The sequence below is a fragment of the Amphiprion ocellaris genome, chromosome 15 (genome assembly GCF_022539595.1).
Source record: "Amphiprion ocellaris isolate individual 3 ecotype Okinawa chromosome 15, ASM2253959v1, whole genome shotgun sequence".
NCBI classification, from domain to species: Eukaryota; Metazoa; Chordata; class Actinopteri; family Pomacentridae; genus Amphiprion; species Amphiprion ocellaris.
The window spans coordinates 23,626,090-23,641,759 of NC_072780.1; the positions used below are offsets into that span (position 1 = coordinate 23,626,090).

The 15,670-nt window shown below is 38.0% G+C and overlaps 1 protein-coding gene across 1 annotated transcript in view; it reads left to right on the top strand.

Annotated features, from left to right (window-relative positions):
- The first annotated feature begins 3,466 nt into the window (after positions 1-3,466).
- The window catches only part of si:ch211-57n23.4 (immunoglobulin superfamily DCC subclass member 3), a 35,714-nt gene continuing 23,510 nt past the window's right edge, over positions 3,467-15,670 (top strand). The window contains exons 1-4 of the mRNA XM_035941534.2: positions 3,467-3,567; positions 4,010-4,246; positions 11,824-11,926; positions 12,247-12,286. Of these exons, the coding sequence (XP_035797427.2) occupies positions 3,467-3,567; positions 4,010-4,246; positions 11,824-11,926; positions 12,247-12,286 (481 nt within the window). The remainder of the gene's footprint in view (positions 3,568-4,009; positions 4,247-11,823; positions 11,927-12,246; positions 12,287-15,670) is intronic.

The window sequence follows — 15,670 nt, forward strand, 5'->3', positions numbered from 1 at the left end:
TATTGCAAGCCTTTTTTGTCAGTATTAGATACTGTAACTACATTTATTAGCTTTGTAAATCAATCTGGTGTTGCAGTAAAACACCAAACTGAGCAGCAGCAGCACAGTAAAACTTACTATGCTGCTGTCATTGTAACTTTGACATCCTTAGAAATCATGACTGTGTTGTAACAATGTTTGCACCACTAGATGGTGACAATTTTCAACAAGATAGGACAATAAGACTGAATTGCAAACTTGACTGCAATAGTTTCTCACTCTAATTCAGCTACATCACTGACAGGATCATTGTGGAATTACATTTCATTAAATGCGATGAAATAAGCTGTCACAAAGAACATTCATAGATATATACAAAAGCAAATGTCTTCCACTAAACTTAGTGTATTCAAATGTGATACAAAAATTCAGTTGTTTCTGCTTTGATAGATAGATAGACAGATAGATAGATAGATAGATAGATAGATAGATAGATAGATAGATAGATAGATAGATAGATAGATAGATAGATAGATAGATAGATAGATAGATAGATAGATAGATAGATAGATAGATAGATAGATAGATAGATACTTTATTTATCCTGAGGGAAATTGAACGTATTCAGCAGCTTACATACAAAGAAAAAAAAAACAGGCAGGTTAGTAACATTAACATTAAAAGTTAGTATATACTCTTAAAAAAAACCTTGCTGCACAATACTATAAACAAAACACTTGTAATTTTAAATTCTATAGAAATACTAATTGTATTAAAAGTCAATAAACAGTATTTACACCTTTCAAGGCACTATGATTTAAAGGGATTTAAGTGGTTTCAAGTGATTTTGAGAGATAGTACAAAATCAAAAACTACATAAGGTGCATGTATTGAATACATGTCCTGTGGCTAAATAAATAGCACATTAAGGCACCATTACAGCTTTGTAACAAACCACAGTTCTCCTTGGAAGGGTAAGAAATGAAGTGATGCCATCAGCTAAACCTGCACTGTCTGCTTCCAGGAACTTGCCATTTGGTGACCAACAATGTGGTTTAATAAATAAATAGTTCAGTATGGTCATCTGCAGCCAAGCTCAGTTATGCGCAACACCTTGTACATGATATCAGAACCAGTACAAACTCCCTTTGTTAAAAGGGCATTTTCCTTGCCACTGTCGCCTTTAGGCTTGCTCTCGGGCTCAGGCATATGGGTTCTGTAAAGCGTCTCGAGATAATTTGGCTGTAATTGGCGCTATATAAATAAAATTGAATTGAAAATTGAATTGAATTACATGCTACATACAATTCTGTCATTCAATTATCATTTCAATAAATGCCACTCTGTGCCATATCGTCCAGTGGCAGTTAACTTTATGTCCAGTGTACTTTTTGACAGAGTTATCTCAAGCTTCTTCTTCAAAATCCTCTTTCATGTGACTCAGGCTTGATTGGTTTTCGTACTGATGGAAAAATACATTTATATAAGACAAAAATAATCGATCTAGTTTATGCTTATTTTTGTTAGAGTGTAGTGATCAATATTTTGGGCCCCCAAACCTTTATCAACAGAGAGTTGGTGGTTGTGACATTCAGTGACAGGCTGTTTCGTACCGCTTGATCCAGAGGGAGTGTGGTCAGAATATTAGTCAGTCATAATATTGGTAACTCAATCACTTACTTTTTTGTCAACAATGGCAGGCTTTGGGTGGTAGAATTTGCACATAAAAAACTTGCCACAGTAATGAGGTTGTGATAAAGCACAACGTTTCAATTTATTTTCGGTTTGGAAGTTTGGTTCCCATCATAAAGTGTTTGTCTCAGCAACTTTAATAGAAATTTTACACATTTTAACTAATTACATGATAAAAAAAAAAAGTTGAAATCTAAAACATGCAACATATGATAACTGAATGTCAGAGTCATACAGTCATAAATACAGGCATTCTCACAGAAACAAACTGATTTATTTAAATGTTCTCTGACAAACATATGAGTTTATACACAGTCTAGAATAATTTTAAAAACAACTTCTCTGTTCATCATTCGATCTTTTCACATGAATTCTCCTGTGAATCAGCATCAGATCAGGTTGTACATAAATCAGGAGACCAAACCTGTCTCTGTTAAACTACGTAAATAAAGAGAAAACACCAATAAAAAAAGGCAGTAGTGAAGTATAATAGTACACAGGACAACAGATTTTGTTACTGAACTGTCAGATATTCAGTCTGTCAGGGCTGAAATGTCTGTATGTATGCTATTTTAAAATGTTGCTAAATATCAAAAAAAGAAAAGTAGCCCAGTGTTAATATGCTGGAACTGTATATTGTCTGTAGTTTATGATATGGATTTGAATGTGGTCACCTTTTCTAGCTGATAAACATCAATGGCGTGAATAAACCTTCAAAATCAACAGAAATTACATTTACATCTCTGTAAATTAACTAAAATTGAAAGTTTCTCTAAAATGTCATATTGTTGAGTCAACCTTTAAACCAATCAGCTGTTAGTTCAGATGAGAGTCGCATGTTTCCCATCAATGCCCTGAGGCTGTGCGGCAATGAACTTCTGCAGTCTTGATCTCATGACATTATCATTCCTTTCATTGTCCAGACGCCAGCAAGTCAGGATCAAGTCAGACAGAAATCTGACTGGCTGTGTTGTGCGATGATTGCACATGAAATCTGCATAGGTCTAACTCATCTCAAATGAGCCTGATGTGTTCAAACGCACCGAAATATTGCTAATAATGTTGCCTGGAACAAGCAGAAAAACATGATCCCGTTTAAAATGAAACAGTAAGAATGCCAACTGCTTTGTTACATTAAAACATTTTAAAATAGCCAACATTTAAAAAAAATATTGTCATAAATCAGGCCCTCAGACAGGAGACAGTTGGTCTTAAGGAAAAGCTGATGGGGAATACTCAGCAAACTCAAGTAAATTCATCATAGATGCCAGTGTGTTTATTAGCATCTGCTGCATATTGTTTTATGTATTTATTGATGAATAAATGGCTATTGTGTAGATGCATGGCTTTTCCTCCTATTTTATATCTTATATAATATCCTATCTATCATCATATTTTGGGAGACTGTTCAAGATCAAAATAGAACAGTTATTGGGGAAATTTTAAAGATGACAGCAGATGAAGGAGAGCTGGGATGAAGAAAGGCCAAAAAATAGACATATAGATGGATCATGGGTGGTATAGGGGCAATAAAAAGTAAAAATTCACACGAGTATTGATGTTTGAGCTACTCTAAATATACTTAGTTCAACACCTGTTCAACGACTGCCGAAGTAATTTTGATCAGCACAAGACCATCCAGGTTTTCCCAAACCAAAAACTATAGCTGGATAGCACAGTGAAGCTACTTAAAGCCCATGATGCTGCCTACAGGTCAGGTGACAAGCAGGCCTACAGAAAGGCCCTGAAAGAACTGATTTTTAAATTTTTTTATTTGTGGCATTCAGTTGGCAAAATGCTGTACAAACAGTGCATTGAGGAGTATTTTGATAACAACAACCTACAAAGTGTGTGGAGAGGCATCAGGACTACGTATAACGGACTAGAAGTGCAGTGGTGAGCTGGCTAGTCACGATTCCACTCTCCTGACAGTGTTTATCTTCTCCAACTGGAGAAACAGCATCAGTCTCTTGTCCTGCAGCTGCACCAAGTGAGCTTTTCCATGAAGAAAATCAATACCAACAAGGCTGAAGGACCAGATTGAGTGTCGGGTCACTGACAGGAGTTTTCAACCTGTCTCTGTAGCTTGCTACTGTGCCCGTCATCCTCAAAATCTCCATCATTGTGCCTGTGGATAAAAAATCAGCAGTCGCCTGCCTGAACAATTACTGCCCTGTCGTTCTGACTCTGCTGATCATGAAAGTTTCAAAGTTCCACATTACATCTGACCTGACCTGGTCCCTGAACACAGCTCACCTAGTGAAGAAGGCTCAACAAAGACTCTTCTTCCTTAGGAAAGTGCTGGTCTCTCACCTCAGCTCCTTGCAAACTTCTACAGGGCCACAGTAGAAAGCATCCTCTGTCTTGGTGCAACAGTGTGGTACGGCAGCTGCACTGCTCAGGACAGAAAGAACTTATCCTGGGTGGTGAAAACAGCACAGGGGATTGTAGGAAGTCCTCTTCCAGACCTGGACTCAATATACGTGGGCCGGGTCCAGAGGAAGGTCCGACGTTACACTGCTGACCCCACCCACCTGGAAAATGGACTGTTTGTTCCACTTCCCTCGGGCAAACGGTACAGGAGCATGAAAACTCTGACCTCCGGACTGAAAAACTGTTTTTATCCAAGAGCTGTCCCATCCATTTCCCCTCTACACACACAACAGACACACTATGTGCAATAAAGAACTGAGTTTTGTACTGGACTGCACTTTACACTCGTTCTACTGCTCATGCGCACTAACTCTGTTTACATATTTAGATTTTTGAAGATTTAAAAAAAAAAAAGTTTTATTTTATTTGTATATAGTGTGCCATTTTCTATATTTTAATCTATAGCTGGGAGTCACCAATCATAATTTTGCTGTGTGGAAACACAATGACAATAAAGATTCTTGATTCTAATGCATCCTATTGTATTATTGTACATGTTCACTAAAGCTGAAATCTTTAAAATGCATCTGCTTCAACTGTAATTGGACAAAATGTCGCTTTCACACCAAAGCATCATTTCACCAAATATTGTGGTGCTGTAGCACTTATAGTCTAAAAATAATTTGGCAATATTTTACAATTTTTTATATTTTTGAACTTTTTTATTTTCTTTATTTTTCTTTTTTCACTGGCAACACCCCCTATGACATGATACGCTAATCAGTTAATAAATTAAGTTGTACCTGAGCCAAATATTTAGATGTTGTCTTCCATTTTTTGCCTTTGGCTGATCATTGAGAGGTAATATTGCAGACTGATTGCAAGTGAGAATATAATTGCCAGTCCTAAGAACAATAACGAGTGTGACAAGGGCAAAACTCTGCACAGATTTTTTTTCACAAAAATGGTGGGTACCGCCGATGATGAGGATTATAAGAAGGCATAGGATGTTGACGATCCCTGCTCCATCAAATCTCCTTGTATTGACAGATAAGTATGCCTTCAGTATGTTATCTGTCAAGCCATGACTATGACTACTCTGTTTACTGAGGTAACATTTTGACCATATCACACTGGTATCTGTATGCAAGACATACTGTACTGTTACTGTCATTCAGTTGTACAGTAAGCTGGGTCTAGATTCTAGCAGTGGTCACAATCCACACTGATATTCAATTAAATTTCAATTAAATTTTCTTTATATAGTGCCAATTACAATTCACATTGTCTCAAGACGCTTTACAGAATCCATGTGCCTGATATGAGGGCAAGAGTAATACCTAACAAATGACCACAATGAATTTAGTCAGATTTAATTTGTCACTGAAATATTCTTCCACTGTCATTACTAGTGTAATGTTTACTCAAATTTGTTTTATGGAAAAAAAATACATACATCCATCCATTATCTATATACCACTTAATCCTCATTAGATGGGAGGGAGGAAGGGGGCCTGGAGTCTATCCCAGCTGACTGGTCACCAGTCTATCACAGGGCTACACACAGAGACAAACAAGCACATTCACAACTACGGAAAATTTAGAATCACCAATTAACCTCAGCGTGTTTTTGGACTGTGGTAGGAAGCTGGAGAACCCAGATAAAACCCACACATGCACAGGGAGAATATGCAAACTCCACACACAAAGATACCAGGAAGGCTGGGGCGCAAACCCAGGGGATTTTCTCACTGCAAGGCGAAAGTGCTAACCACCAAGCCACTGCTCAACCCAAAAACAAACAAACAAAAAATAAATACATGTGGACTTCATGTGTAAATTTCAGCAGTATCAAAGTCATGTTCACCTAATGTGGATGCGACCTTTACTTCTGTCAAACAACCTTACAGTAAAAAGTCAGACAAAGCAATAGAAACTGTGTTTCTGTTCAACATCTTCCAGTTTGCACTGTAACACTCAAACAAGTTTCTTTAAAGAACAGCCTTTCATGTGAATCCAGAATGTTTTCTAACCTGATAACAGTGACCTGAAAAGGTTTGGATTTTTAAAAAAAATTTTGACAAGAGCAACCTAGTGTCACATCTTCAACTTGACTAAGAGCAGTGTGTCCAGCTCAGGTCACAGCTGGCCCATCAGGCAGTGGGGTGGGGCTGAACGACTGGACAGAAGCCCTCTGCTTAAATTAATATCAATCATGCCTCCTAGGCTGAACTACCACCCTCTGTCACTCTTGGGCTGTGATTGGTTCGTAGGAGACCAACCTGCCACTTGCCAACGAAAACCTCTGTCTCAGTGTCCATTCACCAACAACAATGAAAAAGAATTACCAATGAGCTCTGTCCAGACTGAGCTGTCTTTCTCGCACTATTATCAGAGTAGCTTTGGACATGACCAACTGACTCATGCGGGTCAAACACTGGACAACAGAAGACAAGAAATGTTTTAATGAAAACAGTACAGATTTACACTTTATCACCAAAGAAGATACACACCAGGAGAAAATACATTCAGCTGTTTTTCCGTTTGGACTACTTTTTGATGTTATTGTTGGGTCCTAAGGCATAAGAAGTTCAAGGGAAGAACACCAAAATGAAACCAGTCATCTTTCTCACTTGTATGGCAGCTTTCTACTGTTCAAGTAAGTACTGTTTAGTACCAGCATTGGTGTATTGTCACTGTGTTTTAAGTTACTTTATATAACTTACCTTGCTGTGTTTTTTTTGTAAAATCAAGAAACAAAAACCTTCTTCTCTGCTTCCATTACCAAATAAGGCTGAATGATGGATTCCTCTAAGTTCAGATGATGTGTAACTCCCTTTCAATATTTACAGTGATACAAGAGGATTTTCACAAATTGACAGAGTATGCAAACCTAAAGGGAGTGCATATGTCTGTATATAACTGGGCTCTTAACCACCTCCACATAAGTGTGGATCTGAAAAATTTAATGTACAGTTTGACAAGAATTCTTATTACGGATTCTCCTTGGTCTTTCCTAAGCTTTTCTAGAAAGCAACCAAGGTTCAGAAACCCCAAGTAGACCCTTTAATAGGAGTATAGAGTCAAACAGCTATTTAAGGTGTGAAATAATTTCTTCAGCCTTGAGATTATTATGCAAAAGGCACTGAATGGGGATTTAATATTAAGTCCATAAATAGTAATATGTGTTTTTGTATGACATGAAAATACAATTGTATTTACTGACATGAACAATATCATTTCAATCAAAATTGAAACCCTTAAGAAAAATAGTTTTTTAGGGCTACATCATAACCTTTACAACAACTGACAAAGTTGTATAAGGTCAGAAAATGTCTTGTGAAAACCATAGCAGGTTTGTATGAGAATGGGAGCAGTGCAGATGGGGAAGGTTCTGTCTTTATCTTCAACCACAGAAGGAGGTTGGAGTCGGTGACCTCTGTGGGTCTTTTTTCTTTTTGGAAGTGCTGTAGGTCAGCAGGGCAGTCCGTAGAGGGGGGGAGTATGGACACAATAGCCACCCTTAAAATCCTCAGCCTTCAGTGACCTGACCCTCACAACCTCATCTCCATAACACTGCTTTCAGTCTATGCTAATATTGAGAACCTTATTAAAGATATGTGTCTATATGGTAATCCCCCTACAGCTGCCCATGACCGTGTCCTCAGCAACCCCTCCCTGTCAGGGGTCTCTCTCTCACACAGTGTCCGTAATGGGCCAGCAGAAACAACCCTCGGTTTAGGCCACAGCGGGGACACAGAGGGGTTTGTAGTGGCCGGTGTTTCCAGCAGTGCAACAGAAAGAAGGCTAACATCTCAATCTGTGGAGAGCTTAGGCAAATGGTTACAGGAATTGAACCATGTAAAGGTACAATTATGAGGCTGATGGGACTTTATGTAAAGGACTCTTATCAGCATAAACCTCTCTGAGACAAGCAGACATTGCTTTGTGATGTTTACTGCAGTGCACTTTCATCAGTCTATTTCATTTCTCTTATCACTGATTTACTGGCTGGTTTGTGGAATCCTTTACATCATGTGTTTCCAACCAGGCTAAAACCCAGAATTCTAATTTTACAGCTGGATGCCCAGTGCCACTGTGTGGCTAACAGCAGAAAGATCACAGAGACTAAGAGTTGGACATGCATCAAATATAAGTGAATTGCCTAGCTTTGTATCTAACTTGGTCCACATGATACCAGTCTATAATCAAGCCAAGTTTGCTTGTTTATTTATTTTTACCCTCAAACTGCATCTTAAACCATCAAAGCCCTGCAACATTATTTGTTTTGAGCTGTATTTTTCAGGTGGGATCATAGTGGTTGCATAGATAACTCACAGAGTGACTGTTTGAAATGGTATTACTGTGAAAAACCCTAAGATCAGATGATGACCTTGAACCTGCTGCTTGTAAAAGTTTTTAAAGTTTTGATAAAAAATGAAATGTCTCATTAATAATGGCGAATGCATTTTTTTCAGCATGATGATTCCTTCTTTTAATTCTCACCAGTAAAAGATTCTTTCATGTCTAAAATAATAACTTTGGAAGACATTTAGTTGATGAGATTAACTTAAACTGCTGAATGCCAATATTTGTTCCAGATAAATCTTTGACTATATTTCTGCACAGGACAAGGACTGTGGATTTTGTTCTCTATTGCCTGCAATGGAGAGGCATTAGGAAGGGCTTATCCTATTTCCAATTTGAACAGAAGAAATACACACAGCACCTTGTTTAGCAAGTACAAGGTACACACATGGAACACATTCTTCTTGCATAGAATTTGATAAAACGTCATATATCTAAATTGTGAATTAATAAATTGGATGGATAATCAATATGTCAGATGTTTAGCTGTTACAGGAGCAACATCAGTTGATGCAGAACAAAATAGTATTTAATTCTATGCCTGTGTAAACTTTACATGATATGCTTTAAGTAATGTTAAATTTAAACTGTTTTTGTACATTGGCTCCATGTAATGTAATAGTAAATGTAACTAATAATTACTTGCATTACTATCATTGTTGTAGTAGATTACAGTCTAATTTGTCCAGTATTACTTTCTTGATCTTGCAGTAGCAGCTCCCTTGTATAGTACATACGTGAGCTTACTTTAATGACATGACTGCTATTTTCTCAGATTTACGTAATAAGAGTTACTGCAACCAGGCTGCAAGCTGACACCGCACTGATTAAAATTGCAGTTCAAACAAAGAGGCCTCCTCTCTATTACATTGGAAAACATTGCCTATTGATTCATATGGATGATGGGGATGCCATTTTTAGTAATCAACCCCTGAAAAGCATATGGGATGTTCTGGGCCAAAGGACTATAGGGCCAATATTGGCATAGGCAATCATGCTATTAATAATTCAGGTAATTAGATACGTTTCTGTCAAAAGATCAAGCTTGATCTCACTCTTAAATATGTTTGCCGCCAAAAATGAAACACTGTTTACATTATATGAATGTAGAGTTTGCATTCAGGACCTTTAGAAAATTAACTTCTGTTCTGTGAGAATATCTTGAATAGGACTGTGTGCCAAACTCTAAAATATTTTTTGGTACTGGTTTCTTTTTGAAATGTGTCTGAATCACAAAGTTTCAAAAACCGTCAGGTATAGAAATCTGGCACATTCATAATCTTCTTTATTGTTTAATCAGATATATCATGCTTTAAAAAACAAATATTGTCTAAGTTTAAGGAAAAGACCTAGGCTCCCTACAGCTGCTACAATAGCATGTTTGTGTAACAGCCCCAGAAGATTCAAGTCTTTGAGCAAGAAGACTGGGGAATAACCATGCGGATGACAAAGTAGGAAGCCCCAGGGCAATGGGTTTTATGCCTACCAAGCCGTTACTATCCAAGCCACACTTTCATCTGCACATTCACTGTTAACAGGGAATCTCCTGAAATGGATTTGGGGTCAGTTGCAAAGGAAAATAAGAAACAGGAGTATTAGAGCATGTTGTAAATTTGAATATGCTCTGTTTTGTTTATATCTCTAAAAAAAATCAATCCTTTTCTCTAAGAGTGTAATAATACTAATACAAAATGTCTAAATCTTAAACTCCAGCCCCACAAGGCGTTAAATCATTCATCTTCTTCTCAATCCTTGTCTTAACTCTTGCAAAGGATCAGTTGGAAATTGTTTTTAGTTTCACTTGACTTGTCATTCCTAACCCAAATCCTTGTAGCCCACCAATTTTGCTTTTCAAACAAATATATCTATATGGTTAGAAAGGATAAAGCATTTGTATTTGGTGGTCAGAATGTCATTGTCTTTTTCTGCCTCCTTTTTTATGGGGGATGGTCAGAAATCTGTGAAGTTCAGGGGCAGCAGCCTCACCAAACAATAGCAGTGACGCACAGGGAGATGTTCATCTCCATATCCATCTTCCTCACCTCTGACTATCTCATGACCCCTAAGGGGCTTGAGGTCACAAGCACCAGGTGCTGGTGTGGGGGTTCCTGGACAACCCCTTCCTAAAAAATCTCATTATGGTCCTACGCTATATTGAAAACTGTCCAATCTATAATGCTATGCACTTAATCACATCCCATGTAGGTTCAACTTGTTGGAACTTGCCTAGACTGCTTTCAGCTCATCCAGAATGCCTTAAAAGGTTGTTGTCTGACATTCTTTAGTCTTGATAAACTGTTGCCATCCAACATCTGAGTTGATGCAAAGAGTCTTTCGAGATTTGAGGCAGCAATCTGGAAACAAAACAAGGGATTGATCCCATGTCAGTGCCAACATATCAAGGCACAAATCCCAGAGAGAAGATCAAAACTGAGACTGAGTTACAGCTTATTCGGTACACATATACGATATTATTCACCCTAATACAGTGCCTAACTGTCCTTCATTGAGCACTATGCTTATGACAAAAATCCTACTCAGCTGACATTGGTTTTCTGAGCCCAGATTTTGACGTGGTGTTGTATCAGACTGCATTAATGAAAGAAGCAAATTGCTCCACTGGGCTGTACAAATCTGTAATAGATTGTTGGTATCCCATTAACAACCAGGATTTATATTTGAAATTACATGCAACAAAAGCACATATATAAAAGATTTTAAATATTGTAACTCTTCTTTTCTGGCTTGCATGTCTGGATCCCACAGAAGCTTTAAAGATACACTCACTGGCCACTTTATTAGGTACAACTTTCTAGTTAGAGGTTGGCCCCCGTTTTGCCTTCAGAACTGCCTTAATTCTTTGTGACATACTTTCAACAAGGTATTGAAAACATTCCTCAGAGATTGTGGTCCATACTGACATGATAAAATCTGGCAGTTGCTGCAGATTTGTCAGCTGTCGTCAATCCCAAAGGCGCTCTATTGGATTTAGATCTGGTGACGGTGGAGGCCACTGGAGTACAGTGAAATCATTGTTATGTTCAAGAAATCAGTTTAAGATGATCTGAGCTCTGTAACATGGTGTTGGAAGTAGCCATCAGAAGAAGGTATGCTCTGTTCATAAAGGGATGGACATGGTTAGCAACAATGCTCAGGTAGACTGTGGCATTTAAACCTTTCTCAGTTGGTATTAAGGCGCCCAAAGTGTGCCAAGAAAATATCCAGCACACTATTACACCACAACCAGCAGTCTAAACCGCTGGTACAACTCAGGATGGATCCATACTTTCATGTTGTTCATGCCAAATTCTGACCATCTAAATGTTGCAGCTGAAATCGAGACTCATCAGACCAGGCAATGTTTTTCCAATCTTTTATTGTCCAGTTTTGGTGAGCCTGTGTGAACTGTAGCCTCAGGTTCCTGTTCTTAGCTGACAGGAGTGGCACCCAGTGTGGTCGTCTGCTGCTGTTGAACATCTTCTTCAAGGCTGGACGTGTTGTGCATTCCGAAATGGTATTCTACATTCCTTGGTTGTAACGAGTGGCTATATGAGTTACTGTTGACTTTCTATCATCTCCAACCAGTCTGCCAATTCGCCTCTGACCTCTCACATCAACAAGGCATTTTCATCCACACAACTGCAGCTCACTGGATATTTTCTCTTTTTCGGACCATTCTCTGTAAGCCCAAGAGATGGTTGTGAGTGAAAATCCCAGTACATCAGCAGTTTCTGAAATACTCATACAAGCCTGCTTGCCACCAACAGCCATGCCATGTTCCAAATCGCTGAAATCCCCTTTCTTCTCCATTCTGATGCTCAGTTTGAACTTCAGCAAGTTGTCTTGACCACGTCTACATGTCTAAATGCACTGAGTTGCAGCCATGTGATTGGCTGATTAGCTATTTGTGTTAACAAGCAATTGAACTGGTCTACCTAATAAAGTGACCAGTGAGTGCATATATACATATTTGAACAGACTACCTTAAGAACTACACAGCGAAAACAGGTTCTTGTGAATATGGCAACTCCTTGTTCCAAAGGGCTTGTAATCATTTCTGTCACCATTCTGAATCATTCACAGTACATCTCCACCAGGTTTACGACAGGATAGTGATATAAATAACGTATACATTTTAAATTATTGTGGTATCGATACCTAATTGTATTTAGTAACCAAGCACAATAGCAAGGGTACTTGAATGTGAGAGGAAACCACTGAGATTGAGACTAAAACCAGAGGAACATCACTCATTGTGGAAACAGGAAGATCAGGTAGCTATGTATGACAGAAAAATAGCTTATTTGTAAGAGCAGAAAAAATAATTATTAAGAACCCCAGTATATGAAATGGATATTTGGAGTAGAGTGGTCCATTAAAGTTCTGAAGCAAAAAGAAATTCCTTAAACCACTGCAACCAATTCAAAGCAAACAGCCTACACCCTCGGACATTGCTAAGCTCATGATGCAGCAATGGTGCTCCTGCAAAACTGTGTCAGCTTGTTTTGGTGGAACATCATTAGAAAACCGTTTACCATTCTGATAGATATGAAGGAATACCTCTGTTACACAGCAAATATAAGTACATTTTTAGTAGATACTTGCAGCCATTCACCAAAAGGACTAAGCAGGCCTGCCTTAATCTTTGTCAAAACTTGCCATTTTACAGTTTTTCTCAATTGATAAGACACTGTTCCTGAAAAAAAGCACACATTTCCCAACACACTGCATGCTATTTTCTTTATTTGAACACAACTCTCAAAGCACTGCACACTTGTGTCAAAAGCGCACTTTATTGTCAAAATTTGAACTTTATTTTCAAAATTAAGACACACGAAGCAAAAGTAGGACACTGCACTGCTAAATACAAAACACTCTTCTCTCACTGTGTTTTCACAAGAAGTATAAAAAAAATTATACAGTCCTCAATAATGACATCTTAAACACAAATGCATCCTATAAATAAATCAAAGGGGCCGTTGCAGTGCTTGACTGTACATTTCAAAATAAAAATAATACCAGACAAAAAACACACACAAAGTACAGTATGCAAATATTTACACCACGTCTGCATCAATTCTTTCAGCCTGGTCAGGCCACAGGACCTCATCAACATCACAAACTATGTTTTCTCTGGCCAGGCAACGTGGAAAGAAAGACCTAGTGTGTCTGATCCAGTCCTGACATGCATCAACAGAAACATCACCACATGTCAAGACCACTGATTGCAAGAGATTTTCCCAAAGTATGGCTGCCGCTCATATACCTTCCACCTCCATGTAGAGAAGAATTCTTCTATAGGATTCAGAAAGGGAAAATATGGCGGCAGAAAAACCACAATAACTTGAGGTTCATATTGAACCATTCCCGAATCAATAGTACTCTATGAAAACTAACATTGTCCCAGATGTATTCATGTGTATCATCAGAATCCAACTGAAAAACTCTCTGGAGCAAACCTGCACAAAACAGAGAAAAAGTCAGTCATGTACACTTTCTGTAATTTAACCTGCACTTGTGAACTAGAATTATGGATTAGATTTTTTTACAGTATTCTCAGAACATTTGTGACTGCTTGTATTGTTCCAGTATAGACATGTCACTGAAGTGACAAACAACATTTACATACCATGTAAAGTGGTCCAGGACCAGGTGCATGGTCAAGTCCAGGTTCTGGTTCTGGCCGTGGTCTGGGTCACCCACATCCTCTTCTTCCAACATGACCTCTTGCTCCTCTTACATCCATTCTGAACAGCTAATTCTGTTTCCCAGCAGGTTTTATAGTGTCCAGTTCATTGGCAAAAGTGTTTTCAGTTTTGACCTGTTGTATATTAATTGTGACAGCAGTGTTGGAACAGTGTCCCAATTCTGCTTCCTAGTGTTCACTTTTTGAAAAATGGGTGTCTATGTCACTAATTGCCTTTGACATCTATTAATTTGTTTTTTGACAATGAAAAAAATGGGACTCGATATTAAAATGGCTCATTGTATAAAATGACATGTGTGTGCATGTAAATACCTAAAAATAAATATGAAAAAAATGAAAGTAGCCAGATAAAACTAAAGGATATCTATAGCTCCCCACACTACCGTGTGTAATAAATAGTGTATGGAAATTGCTTTAGTTTCAGTTTTCACACTTGGAATTAGTCAATGCCAAAAAAATATATAATAATAATAAAAACAGCCATGAAAGCACATCGCAGCTGATTCATCTCTTTGTTATGTATTATGTGGTTGCAAAATCTATCCAGTTAAGAAATCCCCTTTTTTCCCCTTTTTTTTGGGATTATTTGGAAAGGCATGTCATTGGTGCCAGATGATCATGTTTCTACTCCTGAGAACGAGAATTGTTTATTAAAATACAATATTAATTTAAAGTACCGTTTTATACTCTACCACTTTTATACACTACCACCACAATCGAATTGTCCTGATTTGACATAAACTTGTTTATATACCACCAAAAAGTAAAGGCCTCACAAGTTTTAGCACCATTTGTTAAATTAACCATGGCCACATAGTGCGATGCAAGCCTCCTTATAGAAGCCTTGAATTTCATTACCAGGCATGAAAGCTAATGGGGTTGCAGGGCTCCATCAGCCCATTCAGACAAAGCTGACCAGTAGAACTAGAATGGCCTTTGCTGGCAGCATCTGCTGGGTGGGAGGTTTCTCATTTTAAAAATGGCAGATGTTAATTTCTTTATATGGCACATCGGCAAAGACAATGACAGAGGTCATGTTCAGGCTGGGTAATCTCGTGCTAATAATTATGAGAGAAGCGAAGGAGGAACTCAGGTGATGTTGTCAAAATACCACAAAGTCAGCATAGTGAGAGGGCTGGGGTGGTTGGATGGGTTAACAAAATATTGAACTTGAACTCGGGAGATCAATATTCAGTTTTCTGTTAAAGTGATATTCAACATTATTTATTAAGACTGTCATAACCATGGCAACATAGGTCCTCTTACAGTTTTGAAGTAAACGGTGGTCCTTCTCTAACCTAACTGAATTTTTGTGCCTAAACCTAACCAAGCCATTAAAGTGATATGCAACATATCTGGTGAATGCTTTTGAGGGGAGCATTAGAGAATAGAGAGCAATTGTCTATATGGTTTAGGTTAAGCCTAAGTGACAAAATGTGTTTATTGATTTGAATGAAAAACTAAAAACTATTTGAAATACAAATGCATACTGAGGTTCAATACATTGGGAACAGCACCAGATGCCATTCAAAGTGGAAATGGACTTCATAC